This window comes from Drosophila sechellia, chromosome 3L (genome assembly GCF_004382195.2).
Source record: "Drosophila sechellia strain sech25 chromosome 3L, ASM438219v1, whole genome shotgun sequence".
Lineage (NCBI taxonomy): Eukaryota > Metazoa > Arthropoda > Insecta > Diptera > Drosophilidae > Drosophila > Drosophila sechellia.
In genome coordinates, this window is record NC_045951.1 from 5935967 (window position 1) to 5954254 (window position 18288).

General features: G+C 44.5%; 4 protein-coding genes and 2 pseudogenes across 4 annotated transcripts; 4 read left to right on the forward strand and 2 right to left on the reverse strand.

The window, feature by feature from the left end:
* Window positions 1–6032: 6032 nt before the first annotated feature.
* LOC6610949 lies at window positions 6033–7509 on the reverse strand (annotated as a pseudogene).
* Window positions 7260–8157, forward strand: LOC6610950 (annotated as a pseudogene).
* On the forward strand, window positions 7406–10878 carry LOC6610952 (serine protease 1). Its single transcript, XM_032719412.1, has 3 exons — window positions 7406–7425; window positions 9898–10182; window positions 10240–10878. Exons 2-3 carry the CDS (start codon window positions 9923–9925, stop codon window positions 10790–10792), a joined length of 813 nt encoding a protein of 270 aa, XP_032575303.1. The 5' UTR covers window positions 7406–7425; window positions 9898–9922; the 3' UTR covers window positions 10793–10878.
* LOC6610951 (serine protease 1) lies at window positions 8202–9316 on the reverse strand. The gene is made up of 2 exons (XM_002035472.2): window positions 9031–9316; window positions 8202–8971 (listed from the first exon to the last, which is right to left on the reverse strand). The coding sequence occupies exons 1-2, from the start codon at window positions 9288–9290 to the stop codon at window positions 8413–8415; spliced, it is 819 nt and encodes a 272-aa protein (XP_002035508.1). The 5' UTR covers window positions 9291–9316; the 3' UTR covers window positions 8202–8412.
* A 90-nt stretch (window positions 10879–10968) lies between the features above and the next one.
* LOC116801219 (brachyurin) lies at window positions 10969–12981 on the forward strand. Its single transcript, XM_032719409.1, has 2 exons — window positions 10969–11582; window positions 11760–12981. The coding sequence occupies exons 1-2, from the start codon at window positions 11338–11340 to the stop codon at window positions 12724–12726; spliced, it is 1212 nt and encodes a 403-aa protein (XP_032575300.1). The 5' UTR covers window positions 10969–11337; the 3' UTR covers window positions 12727–12981.
* A 678-nt stretch (window positions 12982–13659) lies between these two features.
* Window positions 13660–14264, forward strand: LOC116800972 (serine protease 1; the record flags this gene model as incomplete). Its single annotated transcript, XM_032717932.1, has 1 exon — window positions 13660–14264. A coding segment is annotated over one exon (552 nt), but the record flags the coding sequence as incomplete, so codon positions are not given.
* Between the last annotated feature and the right edge of the window lie 4024 nt (window positions 14265–18288).

Consider the following 18288-nt stretch of genomic DNA (forward strand, 5'->3'; position numbering starts at 1 on the left):
CTTATAATTTGTAAGTGGCTTAGGCATTCGTCTGCTGCCCTTGCATGGTAAAAGTTTTTTAATTGAACATTCTCGATGGCAAATATGGCGAAAAAGATTTTTCCCTATATTTACCCTGAATTTTTGCTCTCTTGCTACAAGCGCTTTTCATTAGTCGTCCTACTTTGTTCTACAGCTCGGAAAACCTTTTCCCTTTGCATTTTCAGCTGCACAATGGGGAGAATTATAGATTTGCTTATTTGCGCTGCGTTTTCTTCATTTGTCAGCGAATAGTCTTTTGTAATGGAACCACCGAACCCACAGCAGATATTATAATAGAAGTATAAAAGAGGATTTTCTTTTCGTCTCAACTTTTTCATTAGGCTAATTAAAAATGTTTGTGACACCGCCGAGAGTGAGAGTGTTTGCGAATGCCTTGAAAGTTTTTTCCCTCACTGGAAAGCGTAACACATGGCGTATGAGCAATAAGTGCTTTATGACTCCGAGGTAAAGGAACTTTTCAGGATTACCATTCTCAAATGGGTTTCAGTGCCTGGAGCCAGCTTGGAAATGAAAACCATTATCCCAATCCTGTCCAAAACTTGTTGGGCTTGCATTTTAAGTATCTTTGGCAGTCGGACCCAGAGATTCGCATAAAAATGTAAACTTAAAAAGTCGGCAACAGAGAGGGCCAAGAGTTTCGTACATCCTGTGTCTACGTTGTCGCCTTGGCTGACATTAAGGCTACAATTGCCAGTCCTGCTCGTCATTAAAACTCCAACAATGCCAGCCAACGAAAAATTACAGAAAACAATAAAAAGGAAGCGACAGCGACAAAAAGTTTTCCCTCTCTTAGCCTCCATTTCCTTTTTTTTTTTGGCAGGAATATGTTTAAGTGTCAGTAACAGTTTTCATGCAAATATTGTCTGGGGACTGTCGGGAATGAAAAACGACTACAAGAATGCTAAACATTATGTCGGGATTATAGTGCCTGCCTGCACTTTCATGGCGGCTTTATTTTAACATCCTAAAAAAAAAGTTGTCAAGAGAACAGGAAAGTAAAGTGTTTAAAGCTGCTGCTGCTATCTCACCAAGGAAAAATGGTATATTTCAAAAAAATACATTTGAAATTCTGTAAAGGGAATTAGATTTAATTAAGATCCACTAGCCAAACATTTTTGTTTCACATTTTAAAGCCTCGCCCAATTAATGTCCGTGAGCTATGTGCACAATTCTGAACGCTTTGGGGAAAATCCTGCTCCTCCCACAAGTGACAGGCTCAATTACAAAACTGCAGTCGAGAGCCTAGAGTCCTAGTTCGATTATGCATGGAGTTGATGGCCGAATAGGACACCTCATTAATTTGCCGGGCTGCGGCAATAACAATAACAGCCATTTCGGCTATTTGGCTCATTGACTGCCTGATTTTATGGCCCAAACTCCGGTTGCTGGTGCTGATGCTGCTGCTACTGCTGCTGCAGCTGGCTCTCATGTCCAAAATCAACATCAACATCAACATTGTCCTGATGCTGACGTTGCTGCGTTGCCAAATATGTTTTTGTGGCATTTTTGGCCAATTGGCAGACAGAGTTCGCCCAGCGCCGTTGGCCAATTGAATGCAGCAGACGCGAACGTGGCCCACTCGCAGTAACGCTGCCTGTGGATGAGTTCCCTGCTGATTATGCCATAATGTTTGGCCACACCCGGACCCGGACCCGAACCCGTGCCCGCCCCTACCCGAACCCCTCTTGTTTGCCTGTTTGCCTAACCCAAATTGCATGCTATTGACCAGGATTCCACATTTTTCGAGTGGTGCGGGATGCGAATCTGCAGTTGCCAGAGAGTTGTGACGGCTGCCCTGCCACTTGAAACTTTTCCAAATCACACACTTTGCCGGCGCAGTTCGATCAGTTCGATGTAAGTGCTGCTGTGGAAAAGGCACGAAAAAGTGCAAAATACAAGAAAATAAAACAAAGGACATAAAGTGGGAGCAGTGGATGCAAAGCCGAGGCAAGCAGTGCCCTATATCTGCGGGAATTTTTCATTGGATATTATTCTTATATATATCTTGAAAACTGAGTTGAATTTAAGTTATAGCCTCTTCAAATTTCAGCAGCCCCGTGACTGGCACCGATTATCCATTTGGCCAGCATTTATGCACATCAGATATCGAAGTCGGATCAGATCCTGTTTAGCATGCTCCACATTTATTTGCGAGTCGCAAGCCAAGTAAAGCCAGCCCATCTAGAGTCATACACACATGCTCAGCATGCAACATTAATGCACTATGGTGGCTAATGTAGCAGTGACAAAGGAGGGGGCGAGTGGTGCCAAAAGAGGCGTTGGATAACAAGGAGGATGTTTGGGGGAGGGGCGTGGCAGGTCGGAGGTGGTGGGGCAAACAAAAGCCAGTAAAAGCAACAGTGGAGGACTTGCAGAGCCTGCTCCGCATTCCCTTGGATTCGCACTCGCATTCATTTTTGCTGTTCGCCATTGTTGCAGCTGCTGCCTTTCTGCTTATTGTTGTGGCACACATCTACACCCACAAACGGTGGCAGGCATACTAAAAAAGGAAAGCCAAATTTAAAATCACACTACCAAAAAGGTGAATATTAATATTAAATTTACAAAAACTGCAACATATTTAGATTTATCAAAATTCGGTTTTAATAAGAATTATTTTCTAGTTATAATTGCATGCATATTTTATAAATATATATTTGCCATTTTTCGTGGAAATTTCTTCAAGTGCCCATAGAAACATATACTTATGTGAATGCTGCCGCTGGCCTGGCTTTTTTGTTTAATTCGCTTTTCTATTGTTCACAACCAAGAACTTTAGTCCGACGGGCCTTGGCAGCATTGTAAAATGCATGAATGTGTTTAGCCCACTTACTATCTGTGTCCGCTTTCCATTCCTCTGACTGCAGATTTTTGCATTTTGCAAGCATAAAAGTTGAAAGCGACATTATTGAATATGCGTTGTCGCTTTCCCATTGTTTGGCTCACACACACACACATACGGGCACACACACAGTGACAAGATGAGCCCCCCAAGGGTGGGCGTGGCACATGCCTGGAAAGCCAAGAGCTTAGCGGATCCTTACGCCCCATTGAAATTTATATGCCACTTTCACACACATTAAAGCCGAAATGGCCATGAGCAAATCGAATGTTTAAGGTCAGATGGACGGATGGTTACAGCCGCAACTGCAGATACACGACTGCAAACCCAAACCCGTGCTTATTTATGCTTTGTTTGTCGCTTTGGCTAATAAATTAGCAGCTTTACCTTTTGGCCCAACTGCAAACCAATAGCAATTTATCGCAGCCGCAAAGAATGGCACGTAGCGAAAGCGGGATACTCACGGATCCAGGACTCAGGATCGAAGGGGTTTGGTTCGTTTTGGTTCGGTTCGTCCTTCCAAATGTGCTCACCTTATCGCCGGCTTAGGCGACACGCACAAGTGGGCTAACTAAGGTGCAAATTCGAAGGGGATGGCGAGGATTTAGGGGGGGGCTACCAACGAGACAGGCAATAGTTGTTACCGACTTTAGCCTTTGACTAACGACGGGCGGCAATAAAAATGGCCCTGGCAATTGGCACATTGCGGTTGCAAGGTAAAAGGATTTTCGATTTGAAATCACCGAATAGGATGGGTCTCTAAATGTTGGTCAGGGGGAGGGGTTCTAGTTGCAGACCCTGAATTTAGGAAATGTTAAAGTAAGGTGGAAGATTAATAAAGAACTACAATTTCTTCTCTATATCTTAGTACTATCTTGTATTTCCTAAAACCTCTTCTATTTATTTAATATTCAAGCTAAAAGTTGTTTTAATATATTGAAATACCAAGACGGCTCATACTTTCCCCAGGCCCCAACTGAGATACTACAAATTTAATAAAACTTATAAACTTGGCGAGTGCAACAAGCAGTCCAAGTGAGGGGGTCGGCAGTCTCTAAAATATATATTTCGATTGCGTGCCGCGTGAGGAAAGTCCTAAAGATTCGGAAACGCTTGCCAGGATTTATCGTGCGTCCATTACAAGCGGAAATTAAGCGCGGCAGGTCGCCAGCTGGACAAGAGGGGCGGCGGCGTGGGTGGGCGTGCGTGAAAGCGTTTTGCCGGCTGGCCCCATAAAGTAACGAGCGGTCCAAGAACATTCCGGCGGACCAAAGCAGAGCTATTGTTTTCGGGTCCTGCCAGGAGTCCTTTGGCCGCTTTGTATGCCAGTCACGTGGCACGCAACGACAACTTGGGATTTGTTAAGTGGCGCGTCGTTTTTGATGTGCGGAATGTTTAGCGGAGGTCCTCAGGCATTCTAACTCCTCGTATTTCCTTTCCTTTTTTTTTTAGGTGAAAAGTCCATCACGTGTCCCGGACATTTTGCACATAACTTGTTTCAGCGTTTTTATTGCCAACTTCCTCTTCCGGTTTTGAATGCACTGCGAATGTCTTTTGTTTTTGCCCACCTTGCGGTTAATGGTTCTTCGACTGGAAAAAAACCGGTGCGCCAAGCACTCCAGAAACTCCATCAGCCATGGCTGATTCGATTTTCCGATGTGTACCTTTGCTTTTAGTGATTGAAATCGCACATTTTAAGTGAAAAAGCGCACACAGAAGTGCACTCAATCATTCGTCACGTGATTCAGTCGGCGCGGAGTGAAGACCTCCCTTTTCCACTGCCAGACTTTTCCGGCTTTTCCCGCCATTCGCCATTCGCTCCTTGTGCAAATGTTTTTCTTAGTTGGACATCGAGTGGAAAGTGTTGGAGCGCCAGGGCTGTGTTTATATAAAAGATTACGCTACCAGATGAGAAATGGAGACACAATTGTTCATGTTGTTTATTGTTGCGGGGTAGTGTGAAAATGAAAAGCCAGCAATAATGCCACGTAAATGTTTTGAATGCGAAATCAATAGGGGAAAACAGCTTTAAGTTGAGCGCAAATTCAATAGGAGAAATTCGCAGAGCAAACTTGAAGCGAAAAACTTTTCTAATTTGCGCATTATGAAAATTGGGTTGCTGCATAAAAATTCACCACCACCCCCGAAACGAGAATTAAGTGAAAAGCAATTTTTGAGCCTAGTCAAAAGGGAGAAAATGAATGAAAGGAACTGAGAAAAACTTTTCCATTAAGAAAATTAACTGAGATTAAGTGGGGCCCTATGCTTTTGTGCCCACCGAAAACTTTACCCAATTGGGACGGATCAAAATTGCAACAATTTCAAGGCATTTAAACAGTTGTCACATACACACACCCACCCACCCACTCACACACAGCCAAAGGAAGTGGGCCGAAAGTGAGCCCGAAAACGGAAGCAGCCCACAACACATGAAATTGGCTTAAGGACGGAAGTGGGCGGCAGGCGAAGGGAAAGGGACTTTATTTGTTGCCTGCCACACTTCGGTTGCTTGTTTGTCGGCGTCGTCCTCGTCGATACTAATCTAATTTTATTGATATTGACACAATATCTGCAGATTTCCGCATAAACATAAAAACAGAGCTCGAACCTCGGAGCTTCGGCTCAAGTAGCAAAACAGTCAAGGCACGCAAACAAATGGTATCTAATAAAAATTGAACAAAAAGCAAACAAAAGTTCGATGATGCGGCCGCCATTGGATGGAAGTCAAACAATACTGAAGTGCTCGGCGGCCATTTCCGTTTGCAAATGGAGAACACAAGAAATATCAGTCTAGCCAATACTGTATTATATAAGTTTGTAAAACAATTCAAAGAAAAGTGTAACTTGTATAATAAAATCGTATAGCTGCAAACTAACATTAATTCAGGTATTACCCACTTGAAATTTCACAATCCAATTGATAACCAATACAGATTTTTATTGATACGGATTTTAGCTTTCTACTTGATAAGCCCACCAGTTCCGGAAACTTAATCGTTTGACAGGGGACTTACCCCTGGTAAGCGTAATTAGTAGATTTGTTGTAGAAAAATAATCAATTTTGGCATGAAAATCATTTTAGCTTGCAAATCAAATTAAACATTTAATTGGTATTTTTTCATTATACAATTATAGTTTTTTATCTCTTCTAAGCAACGATGCCGGAATTGTCCTGGATCCAATCCTTTTACCCTGGTAAAAGCAGCTGGAAGACCAATCTCACAGCCGTCCTCAGCTCCAAAGGAAGTAATTCCAATAAGAGTACCATCCAGAGCCAAGGGACCACCAGAATCACCCTGGCAGGTGGAGATGGCATTGGATGTGTCGACGCAGATAACCTTGCTGGTGACCACCAAATATCCGTAGGTCTTCTGGCACACGGAGTTGGGAATAGCGGTCAGGTCAGCGAACTGCAGATTCTTGGTAGCTTTCCGTATCGGCGGTCCTTCCCCAACCGGAGGCAACTGCGGTCTCTCCCACGTAGGTGGAGTAGCTACTGGCGATGGCGTTGATCTTGTTCACGGAAGCCGAGAAGGACACGGGTGAAGTCTTGATCAGGGCAATGTCGTTACTGACAGTCTTGGAAATATAGTTGGCATGCTGGATCCAGTCGGACTTGGAGACAGTCTGGGTGAACTGGGGACTAGATCGGACGGTCGCTCCATAGTAGACGGTTACATATGAGGCACTGGAGGAAAAAGGGTATTCCAAATGACTTCGTCATTCCCTGAATTATAGCAAAGAAATCTTACCCGGCAGTACAATGAGCAGCGGTGAGCACCCAGGAGTTGTCGATGATGGAGCCGCCGCACCACCAGCTTCCCTTCATCCCGATGAAGCTGAGTCCCACTTGGTAGGGGAACTGATTCTCAACTGCATTCTTTCCGTTTGTTATGCGTCCATTGATGGTTGGTTTTCTGATCCTGTCTCGAGGATGCACAGGCGCGATCTGGGGCAGGAGCCCAGCGGATGCAGCGGCGATGGCCAGAACCAAAACTACGAGGACCTTCATACTGATCGTTGTACGGTTTATGAATGTCTTGCTTCTGATAATTGAGGCTTTTATACACCATCCAAGATTCTTATCATTATTACACCTTGTGCGAATCCCAATTAAACTAATTCGACTTTGAATTATGGTCTTAATCTCCTTGTTTGGTGAAAAGCCCTTGCCTAACCTTGACTTCATAAAAATTAAGTGTTATAAGGATAAGTTAATGCTATCAAATGCATAGTACACCAATATTTATTAAGTTCACTCATACTGCAATACGTCAACGAATGGATTTAGCTGATAGGGATTTTCCCCACACAGGTAAGGGCTTTTCCCATGGACTGATGAAGATAAGACGATATAAGACTGGTATTGATCACCATGAAGGTTTTCATAGTTTTGGCCTTGGCTCTTGCCTCCGTGTCCGCTGGACTTGTGCCTCAATCTCTGCCTGTGCGTCCTCGTGGCAGGACATCGACACCATCTATTACTGGTCGCATTACCAACGGCAAGAACGCTGTGCCGGACCAGTTCCCCTACCAGGTGGGACTCAGCTTCATTGGAGCGGAGGGCAGTTGGTGGTGTGATGGCTCCATCATCGACAACTCCTGGGTTCTGACTGCAGCGCACTGCACCAAAGGGTAAGCTGAAATGACCAATCCGTGAAATTTAGAATTTTTTTGTGTTTTTGTGTTTTTTTTGTGTTTTTCAGTGCCTCCTCCGTGACCATCTACTACGGAGCTACCGTCCGTACCAAGCCGCAGTTCACCCACACCGTTTCCAGCTCCGACTGGATATAGCACGCCAACAATGTTTCCCTGACTGTGCGCAACGATATCTCCCTGATCAAGACCCCATCCGTAACCTTCTCGGCCTCCGTCAACAAGATCTCCCTCCCCGCCATCGCCACGAACTACTCCACCTACGTGGGCCAAACCGCTGTTACCTCCGGATGGGGCAGGATCTCGGACTGCGAAACCGGCGTGGCTAAGGACCTGCAGTACACCAAACTGACTGTTATTGAGAACTCCGTGTGCCAAAAGGCCTTCAATAGCCTAATTGTGACCAGCAAGGTCAATTGCGTTGCCACTCCCAAGGGAACATCGACCTGTCAGGGTGATTCTGGCGGCCCCCTTGCCTTGAACGGAACTCTAATAGGAATCACTTCCTTTGGCTCACCCGATGGCTGCCAGGTTGGCGAGCCAGCTGCTTTTACTCGCGTGACCAGCTACTTGGACTGGATCAAGGCGAACTCCGAAGTTTTCGCTTAAGGGACATATCCCATATTGTAATATTTTCCACAATAATAAAATAACTTTCTAAAATGCTTGGTATTTGTTTGTATGCAATGAATAAAAAGGTTCCTTATTACGTAATTAATACTCAACATATTTGTTTTAGATAAGAACAAGATAGGGGTATGTCCAACATAAAAAACATAATCAGTTACAATTCGGATTGCGCAGTTGAGTTCATTCAAAAATAGGCAATTCTTTTCAGGAATATGAAAACTGGACTGTTTGGCTGATTTTGGCTAATAAAACACGCCGGACTGGTTCTTGATCCAATCCAGATAGCTGGTGACGCGAGTGAAACCAGCAGGCGCATTTTTCTCACATCCCTTGGAGGACACAAACGAGGTCACACCAATTAGTCTATTGTTCACAGCCAATGGACCGCCGGAATCGCCCTGACAGGTCGACTTCTTGTTGATTGAGGACACGCAGATCACTCCACTGGTAACCACAGATGACCCATAGGTCTGCTGACACACAGCATTGGTAATGACCTGAAATTCTGCGTATTGAAGGTTCGCGGCAACGGCAGTGCTGGAATCGGAGGTCCTGCCCCATCCGGAAGCCACTGCAGTCTGTCCGGCGTAGGTGGAGTAACTGCTGGCAATGGCGGGCAGGGCAATCTTATTTATGGAAGCCGTAAAAGTCACGGATGGAGTCTTGATCAGGGAGATGTCGTTGCGCAAAGTGGCCGCATTGTAGCTGGCATGCTGCACAAACTTGGAGCTGGAGACCGTTTTCTTTAGTTTGGCACTGGTGCGAACGGTGGATCCATAGTAGATGGTCACGGATGTGGCTCTAACCGAGTAAATCTTAAGTTTGGAATTCCATTATCGATTTTTAGAAAAGTTACTCACCCTTTGGTGCAATGGGCAGCAGTTAGAACCCATGTATTCGCTATTATTGAACCACCGCACCACCAACTGCCAGCCGATCCCTTAAAACTGAGTCCCACCTGGTAGGGAAACTGGTTAGCAGCTGCCTTGTTTCCATTGGTAATGCGACCATCTATGGACCGAACAGCTACGCTATCACGGGGATGTTCTGGAGTGTCCTGGGGCAGGACATCACCAGAAACGGTGGCAATTGCCAAGAACAAGACTACAAAAACCTTCATCTGGATCGAATACACTTTAAAGAGTGAGCAATTTCTGGTATTGAGGATCATTTTATATTGTCTTTCAATCAGCAGGGTAACAACAGAACTGTAAATCTTTAACCATTTAATAGGCTTATAAGGTCATAAGACAACTGTACCTTACATCATTAGGGCAATATCGTTTTCAATTTACCAAGAATTAAATAAAATAAAAGCAATTGTTTGCTATTGGATTTTTTTATAAAGTCCCAATATTTATGGCTTACTTTATAAGGCACGTCGTAAATAGGCAGTTAAGATAAAGAAATATTGATAAGTAATAAATAATTGTTTTGAACCAAACTAGCAAAACAAAAGCACACTATTATTGAGTGGTAATGCTACCAAAGTAATTATCTTTTATTCGCACAATTTGAAAGTCCTTAATTTGTGATAAAGAAATAAATGCCAGTAGCTACATTAATATCTTATCAAGCAGAATACTTTTACAAAAGCGCCATAAAATAAACCAAAATAATTTTTTGCGACACTTAATCAGAACATTTAAGTGGACTTGCCCAGCTATCTATGCAGATAAGATTCCTCTGGCTGGGTATAAAAGGGGCCGCGTTGGAAAGGTAAAATCACTCATAATTTGAGCAATCATCAGCATGAAGGTTTTCGTAGTTTTGGTTCTGGCTCTGGCCTCCGCCTCCGCTGGGCTCCTGCCCAATGTCGCCCCTGTGCATCCCCGCGACAGGGTCTCGACCCAATCCATCACCGGTCGCATCACCAACGGCAAGGACGCCGTTGCCGGCCAGTTCCCCTACCAGGTGGGACTTAGTTTCTCCAGCTCTGCTAGCAGTTGGTGGTGCGGTGGCTCCATCATCGGCAACAAGTGGGTGCTGACTGCTGCTCACTGTACCGACGGGTAAGTGCATTTTCCGTCCTACAAAAAACAGAACTAATGAGAGTATTTCCCATGTAGGGCCGCTTCCGTGACCATCTACTACGGTGCCACTGTCCGTACTCGCCCCGAGTTCACCCAAATCGTCAGCGCCTCGAAGTTCAGGCAGCACGAGAACTACATGGCTCTGACCGTCCGCAACGACATCTCGCTGATCCAGACCTCGTCCGTGTCCTTCTCGGCTTCCGTGAACAAGATCAACCTGCCCGCCATCTCCAGCAGATACTCCACCTACGAGGGAAAGACCGCTGTTGCCTCCGGATGGGGTCTCACCTCCGACAGCGCCACCGCCGTGGCTCGCGATCTGCAGTACGTCGACCTTACCATCATCTCCAACGCCTTGTGCCAGAAAACCTTCGGAAGCATGATCGTGACCAGCAGGGTCCTCTGCGTTGCCACCCCCAACAAGTCCTCCACCTGCCAGGGTGATTCCGGCGGCCCATTGGCTCTCGATGGTGTCCTCATCGGTGCCACCTCCTTTGGATCCGCTGATGGTTGCGAGTCTGGCGCACCAGTTGCTTTCACCCGTATCACTTACTTCCGCGATTGGATTAAGGGAATTTCCGGTATCTAAGTGATGAAGTACGAAATATGAAACCTGCAAAATATTTTTATAAATAAAACCATAGTCATGATTTATACATGATTCAGCCTTTTAAATAATGTCTAGAGATTGAGATCTACTCTCTAACCGTTTAATAATTCAGATTTCATAATAACTCTTATATACAAACTAAATACACTTATGGCTCTTGATATCGCTAAAGTGGGTACTTTATGATCGGTGACGAAAATGGGGCCTTGGATTGTAAAACCCCAAAGCCATTCAACTGCAGGAAAATTATCAATGGCCTTTAATGTGTCGAAATGCAGGCGAAGGCGTGCAGTAAATTAAACAAGTAATAAACTAAGCGTTGATAGAACGACAGTCAATAAATACAGAGACCCCGACCCAGACATTCTGGCCAATGTTGGGGGCTAAGACTGAAATCGTGCAATTGAAGACCCGGAAAATTGGGGGCTCGAAAGCAATTAAGGGAACTGCAGTATGCCAAAGGGGGACGAAGGCAACATAATCGCCAAAACGTGCGGCAATTACACGGTAGCTGGAGGAATTGAATGCCAAACATCTGCTGCTCCTCCCGTCTCCGTATAATTTGCACTCGGCCCAAGCAAATTCAATTAACAAACGATGCGGACACGTGCCGCAACCAAGTCGATGACGCAATGTCGATGCCACAATCGCTGACTATAAAAACACCAGCTAAAACAACAACAAGCCCAGTACTTCACGTGAAGAGACCACTCAGACCTGAACTTGGACTAACTCATTACGAGGAACATCAGATATATATATATTACATGTAAATAATATGGCAATTCATTCATAAATTTCATTGAACATAATGAATAGAGTTTCCTATTCACATATTCAAGGGCTATTCTATGAAGCTGATCAGAAAAAGGAATATTACATTTAAAAGATATAGTATAGAATGCAATAACAGGGTATTCCCCATATTATTTTTTTAATTCCGTAGTGATAGGATGACGCAATACCAGGCTATAAGTACTTTCTTCCTGCTACTTCTATCATCCACACTAGTTAAATCAAGTGAGCCTTGGCTGTATAGTTTTGAGCACCCCAAAGAGGAGTCTCCGGACGATGATGATGCAATAATGGAGAGACGTTGGCAGCTTGGCTACGAGAACTTTCGACTTCGCTGCGAAAAATTCGAGACGGAAGGTAATCAAACCGCTGCCGTAAGAACTCGAATAGCTGGCGGAGAATTGGCCACGCGCGGCATGTTTCCCTATCAAGTGGGTCTGGTGATTCAGCTGAGTGGCGCAGATCTGGTCAAATGCGGTGGTTCCCTTATCACTCTTCAGTTTATTTTGACTGCAGCCCATTGTTTGACCGACGCCATAGCTGCAAAGATTTACACGGGCGCCACCGTATTTGCCGATGTAGAAGACTCCGTGGAGGAGTTACAAGTCACGCATAGAGATTTTATAATTTATCCTGATTACTTGGGCTTTGGGGGATATAGTGACTTGGCTTTAATACGACTGCCAAGAAAAGTCAGAACTTCAGAACAAGTGCAGCCCATTGAGTTGGCTGGGGAGTTCATGCATCAGAACTTTCTGGTAGGCAAAGTGGTGACCCTATCTGGCTGGGGTTATCTAGGAGATTCAACCGACAAACGGACGCGACTTCTACAGTACTTGGATGCGGAGGTGATCGATCAGGAACGCTGCATCTGCTATTTCCTGCCAGGATTGGTTAGCCACCGACGTCACCTGTGCACCGATGGAAGCAATGGACGTGGTGCCTGCAATGGCGACTCCGGTGGCCCCGTGGTGTACCACTGGAGCAATGTCAGCTACCTTATTGGGGTCACCTCGTTCGGCAGTGCCGAAGGATGCGAGGTAGGAGGGCCCACTGTCTACACCAGGATAACCGCATATTTGCCATGGATCCGACAGCAAACGGCAATGACCAACTAAATGCAATTAACGCCAAATTGCAGCCCATTAATTGCTAAACAATATAGTCGGTCCAGACAATAAAACCAATTTGAGCAATGAAACCGAAACAGGTTCTTCTGTCGAGAAGGGAAGGTGCAAATGGTCCATTTTATGGGTGGATGTTTTCCCTTGAATGGAAATTGTTGCCGATAAATAACAATAAACATTTCGGCATTACAGCAGCAGACCAAGTCAATTTGGGGAGCTCAATAAGGGCACAAAAGAAAAATAAGATTTCCATGGAAATTGCTGATGAATCGCCAGTGAAATTGAAATCATTGGGTTGAATGTCCGTTTTTGGTTAGGGCATATTGGGTACAGACCGCAGCGCCTCCTCCCACTAATCGCCTTCAATTGGCCATCTGAATTGGCTATTAACCGCAGTTATGTGGTCGGTTGAACGCGTCATAAAATCACGCGGCATTCGCTGATAAAGAAGGCTGCGGTTGCGAAAACAACTGAAATTTGCGTGTTTGTAATAGAAGAGAATCCAGATACGCGATTGTTAGACGGCGGTATTATTTCCTTTCCTATGAAGTTTAAGCAGTCTTGACCAACTCACGACCCACTCCTTGACCTTTATAGAAGGTAAACAAACCCAACTAAACTGTGGGCTTACTGCTTCTCACCCTATAGACAGGCGATAAGATAGCACTAGACTACCATGGGAATTTTAAGATACGCTGAAGAGCAAAGCAAACCTTTGCCAATTTTTTATTGCACTATATAGTTATGTATATATCGCGTATGTGTAAAACTAATCAAATTAATTAGCAACCCCATGCTAGGCATTTGGCATCGCAGCGACCCGATCTAGAAATTCACTCGAGGCTCATAGCCCTGATTAGATACGTATCGGGATTAATACTCTTGGATTGGGAAAGTAATTTTGGCGACCGTGTGACCGTGTGATCCGTGACCGTCTACTTGGGCGCGACCGTGCGCACCTCCGCCGAGATCACCCACACCGTGCCCAGATCCGACATCATCATCCACTCCGGTTGGAACAGCGCTAACCTGCGCAACGACATCTCCCTGATCAAGATCCCCGCCACCTCCTCCAGCAGCAGGATCTCCGCCGTCAAGCTGCCGAGCATCGCCAACTCCTACTCGACCTTCGTCGGTGACGTCGCTGTCGCCTCCGGATGGGGACGCACCAGTGACGCCTTCAGTAGAGTGGCTACCAATCTTCAGTATGTCGACCTGACTGTGATCGCCAACTCAAAGTGCTCCCAAACCTACGGCACCTCGGTCGTTACCGCCTCAACCCTCTGCGTCGGGACCGGTAGCTCCAAGTCCACCTGCAACGGTGACTCCGGCGGTCTTCTGGTCCTCAAGTCGTCCAACGAGCAGATCGGTCTGACCTCATTCGGTGCCGCTGCCGGTTGCGAGAAGGGCTACCCCGTTGCCTTCACTCGTGTGACCAGCTACTTGGACTGGATCAATACTAAGACTGGTATCTAGGAAGGAGTCAGGAACTACAATTTCGCTTAAAAATAAAAATCATTTCTAAAAAATTCAAAAGATTTATACCTCTATAGGGGGAGGGTCGTCGGTTATAGTAACAATCTATATCGTCTTGTACTTATACTTTTGTCTAAAATCAAAAATCATCATATAACAAACAAATAAAATTGAATGCAGGGCCAAGCCAAGTTCTCATTAAAATTCATTAAATTGCCAAGCGACACAATAAAAGCTAAAAAGTTTGCAAGCAGATGAATAAAATTCAATGAGGAAAAGTTTTGCTCAAGTGAAGGTTGAAAAAAAAAACGCAGACAATATGTCAACAGTTGAGTTATTACGAGGCATTTAAAGAAATAACGAAAGTTGTTGCCATATATGTATCGCCTTTTACACGCAGCCCATTAAATGTAATTCCAGAACTTTCTCATACGAGTTTCTAACAGTGTAGGTTCCTCCCATCTCAAAAGGATGGCAGGTGGTGGCCAAAATCCAGTCCGGACCAGATGGTCCTGCGGTTCCGCATAAAAAGCATTTACTCAACACGAGCCAGCCGGCAAAGCGACAAAAAGTAGAGACGGAGACAGAAACTGGAACCAAAAACCAGATCCCGATCACCCTCCACCCCCAGCCGAGGGTTAAGGGGTCCGTCCAGTCGGGCTGATAAATGTTTGCATTGCGGAAATTTATGACAGCACAAAAAGTTTCCTGCACTCGTATTCTGTGGTTTAGATATGACAAAATATCATACATAGTCAGCCGAAATAAAAAACGCAGAAGTTACTATGGCTATGGGTGTGTGTGCATATGTGGGCAAAGTTAGTTATATTGTCAACCCGGAAAGCGGACAACGAGTGTTTATGGCCAAAGTTTTTTATTTAAAATCCACTTTTGCCAGTCGCAATGCTCTGATTGAACTTCGTCTCCTTCTTGGCCACAAACTTCACTTCCCTGCTGATTGAAGTCAACTTTGTTTTGGCCATTTCTGTTGGCTTCCAATGGCATTCAGTCGGTCAAGTGGTTTTGTTTGATTCGCTCTATTGGTTATCAATTTTTCCAGCCGGCGGTCATTCACAGATGACATATTTCTTTAAGTCTTTATGTAGCAGATAAAATAATAAATTAATTCAAAATTTCAGTTAGACTCGCCAGCGAAGAGGTTGGTGGCGCTATCGAAACCTTCGGCAAGGGTGGCCTCAGTTCTGGTTTGGGTATGTTGATCTTGATCATCTCAGCGTTGAACACCTTCGACTTGAACGAGGGCAGCGGTGGCACATAGTTTTTCAGGATCTGCTGGTTTTGTGGCTGACCTGCGCCTAGTCCGGTGTCGGGAACTATTGCCGCTCCCTGACCGCGCAACATGTCCGAGCAGGTGGACAGCGAGCAGGCCGACTCTGAGCGCAGGTCGCAGGTCAGGCTGAGATTGCCGTTGGCGCGATCTTCCTCGTGGATTATGGCAGTTTATTAATTGGTCCAATGATACTTATAATGGATCTAATAATAATTGTTCGATCTTCACAATTCCGGTGAGTGTGACAATCAAAGTCGAATTTGTTTATTGATATCAGTGCGACTTCCTCTTGACCTCTGACCCGGTTCGCACCAATTAAATATTTAGGTCCGTTTCATGTGGCAGCTAATAAAATCAATTCTCGCATCGTATAGGGACGAGCTCTAAGCGCAGAGCAAAATCAATTAACGTACTGTCAGCTCATCAATTATGGCCAAATAAAACGGGTGGGGCGAAAGGACTTTTCGACCGGGGAGTCAACAACGCAATCCTGGCTAATAAATGCCAGCCAATTCAAAGCAATCAACTTAATTAACGATTTTTGGCGGGGCCATGAGTCGGCTACATAATTAATTAAATGGAGTCGAAATTGGCCAACCGAAAAAATCAAAAAAGCAGAGCAGACGTTCCCGATTTCCAAGCTCAGCATTTCGGGGTCAGCACATAGCGAAAATGACCATGACTTCTAATAGTTTCAGCCATAATAATGTTGATGATGAATGGTCATTTCCAACATGACTAACAATCAGAGAGATAAGTTAATTAAGAACAGAAGCGGAGACTTCAGCCCTTCCTTAATGAAATTGATATTAAGTATAAATGTACACCAATGTTTAAACTAACTGGCCAACAAATTAATGAAATAATTGCCTTTCATTATACATGCGGTTACCTTTGAAGGATACGTGACATTAAAACATATTAAATAACTTTGGTTACGCGTTGATTGATGTGTTCTTAACCGCATTGCTTGGCATTTCTGGGTAACCACTTTAGGAAAACTAGGATGACTATAAACTTCTGCCTTGATGATTTTTATGTTATAGTCGAAGAAATAATTTAACTTAAGCGCAACTTTGACTGGCACTTTCTTAACCCCTTAGTTGGCCGTGTGCCTGAGACACTTTGAATGATGTTCGGCTAATTAAGCGCCAAACAATTAATATTGCTCCAGCACTTAACAACCCCAAGTCACTTGCGATGACAGGACAACACCGAAAGTGTTTCTAGCAAAAAAGCCCCATGCCGAAACCAAGAGGCACACACACACACTGGCAGAGTATCTATCACACACTTAATTCATTTAACTCAAACATTTTCATTTATTTATCGCATTACTGGCTCCTTGCAACCCCAGTTGGAACCGCCATCAGCAGAGTTTTTTCGGCTAATGACTTCCTGCTTTTCCTAACGCGCTCAACATCCGGCTACCCCACATGTGTGTGTGTGTGAATCTGGCAGGGATTGGGTTGGGCTGGGTTGGGTGTGGGTATGGGCTAACTGACTGAGTGAATGACTGACTGACAGTCCAACCACCCACCGAGATCACACAGCGGCAGGGGTAAGTGGAGTGCGCATCGCGCTCATTGAATGCTTTTGGCATGTTGCCCGGCTCGACACCATTATTTCTGGTAACAAGATAATTGTATAATGAAATCCAAACAACACTTGGGTCTTGGTGTGGCTCTGCTGGTGGCTCCACTTGAACCACCAACGCCCGAAAACAAGTTCACTCAGCATCCACCACAATGACTTGACGGCAAAGTTCGCTGGTTTTTTGTTCGGACCCGGAGACAAAGAGTTTTGGCTTGACTTGTGATGGAGTGGCGATACTTGTTCTGGTAAAAGTGGGTTCGCTTGATGAACTAGGAACGCCGTAGATTTCTAAATTAGTTTAAAGCCATTCAATTGCCCAAAACAACTGGCTTATATTTTGATTTTTCTATCTATTCTAAATGAAAAAGTCATTTTACGAATCATCTGATAACATGATAAGATAGCTTGTGTTTTTATGCAATTCATTCAAATGCCTCAAGTGCTAAGATAGTTTTTAATTTTAACACATTAAAACCTATTCTTTTACGATAAAAGTTAATGTCAATGGTGAAAAGATCTTCCTGTAAGCCTATTGAAAAGAAGAGAGGGTATCTTCACCTCACCAAATACCTTAAATGTTTAGATTATTAGATTGTGACATACTAGTCACAAAAACGCCTCTTATCAGCTTTGGTTGTAACTTTCCGACAGATAAAAATAACTACAATTTCGTTAGTATCTAAGCATTCTTAGTTTTTTGAGTAATTAAGCCAAAGAATTCGCCTGTAAGAGCAATCCTTAGTCAACAATTTCATCTGTCGAAAGCAGACTTCCCTTTTCCTCTTGATTTCATTTCATTCGCATGGAAGTAAAATGTCTTGTCATGGTCTCGTGCCTTTTGTTTTCCTGTTGCTTTTTTTCCTGCCGTTTGTTTTCCCCTTTGAGAGTGACAATTGATTGACGGCAAAAGTTAATGGCTTACTTTTTGGCTATATATGGAACTCGAGGAATACTTAAGGAAGTGCGTTTGCTTTTGGGCCAACCAACAAGCGGTAACAATAATTGAAACATCTCCGGGTCTCGGCAATTTTCCCAAAAGCTGCGCACATATCAAGTATATAGTCCACACACTCACGGCCATATGCAAAGCCGCTCAGAGAGCACTCACCGAAATCCCCATGCCTCCATCCTAGCATCCTGGTATCTGGTGCGAGTATCTGATATCCTGGCATTACCTAGAGCCATCACTC

Bases quoted from the DNA above. Each gene is read 5' to 3' on its own strand.
- LOC6610951 (XM_002035472.2), bottom strand. From the start codon at position 9,290: ATGAAGGTTTTTGTAGTCTTGTTCTTGGCAATTGCCACCGTTTCTGGT. The intron at 8,972-9,030 runs GTGAGTAACTTT...TTACTCGGTTAG, and splicing joins GCTGCCCATTGCACCAAAGG to AGCCACATCCGTGACCATCT.
- LOC6610952 (XM_032719412.1), top strand. From the start codon at position 9,923: ATGAAGGTTTTCGTAGTTTTGGTTCTGGCTCTGGCCTCCGCCTCCGCT. The intron at 10,183-10,239 runs GTAAGTGCATTT...TTTCCCATGTAG, and splicing joins GCTGCTCACTGTACCGACGG to GGCCGCTTCCGTGACCATCT.
- LOC116801219 (XM_032719409.1), top strand. From the start codon at position 11,338: ATGCCAAACATCTGCTGCTCCTCCCGTCTCCGTATAATTTGCACTCGG. The intron at 11,583-11,759 runs GTAAATAATATG...TTAATTCCGTAG, and splicing joins CAGATATATATATATTACAT to TGATAGGATGACGCAATACC.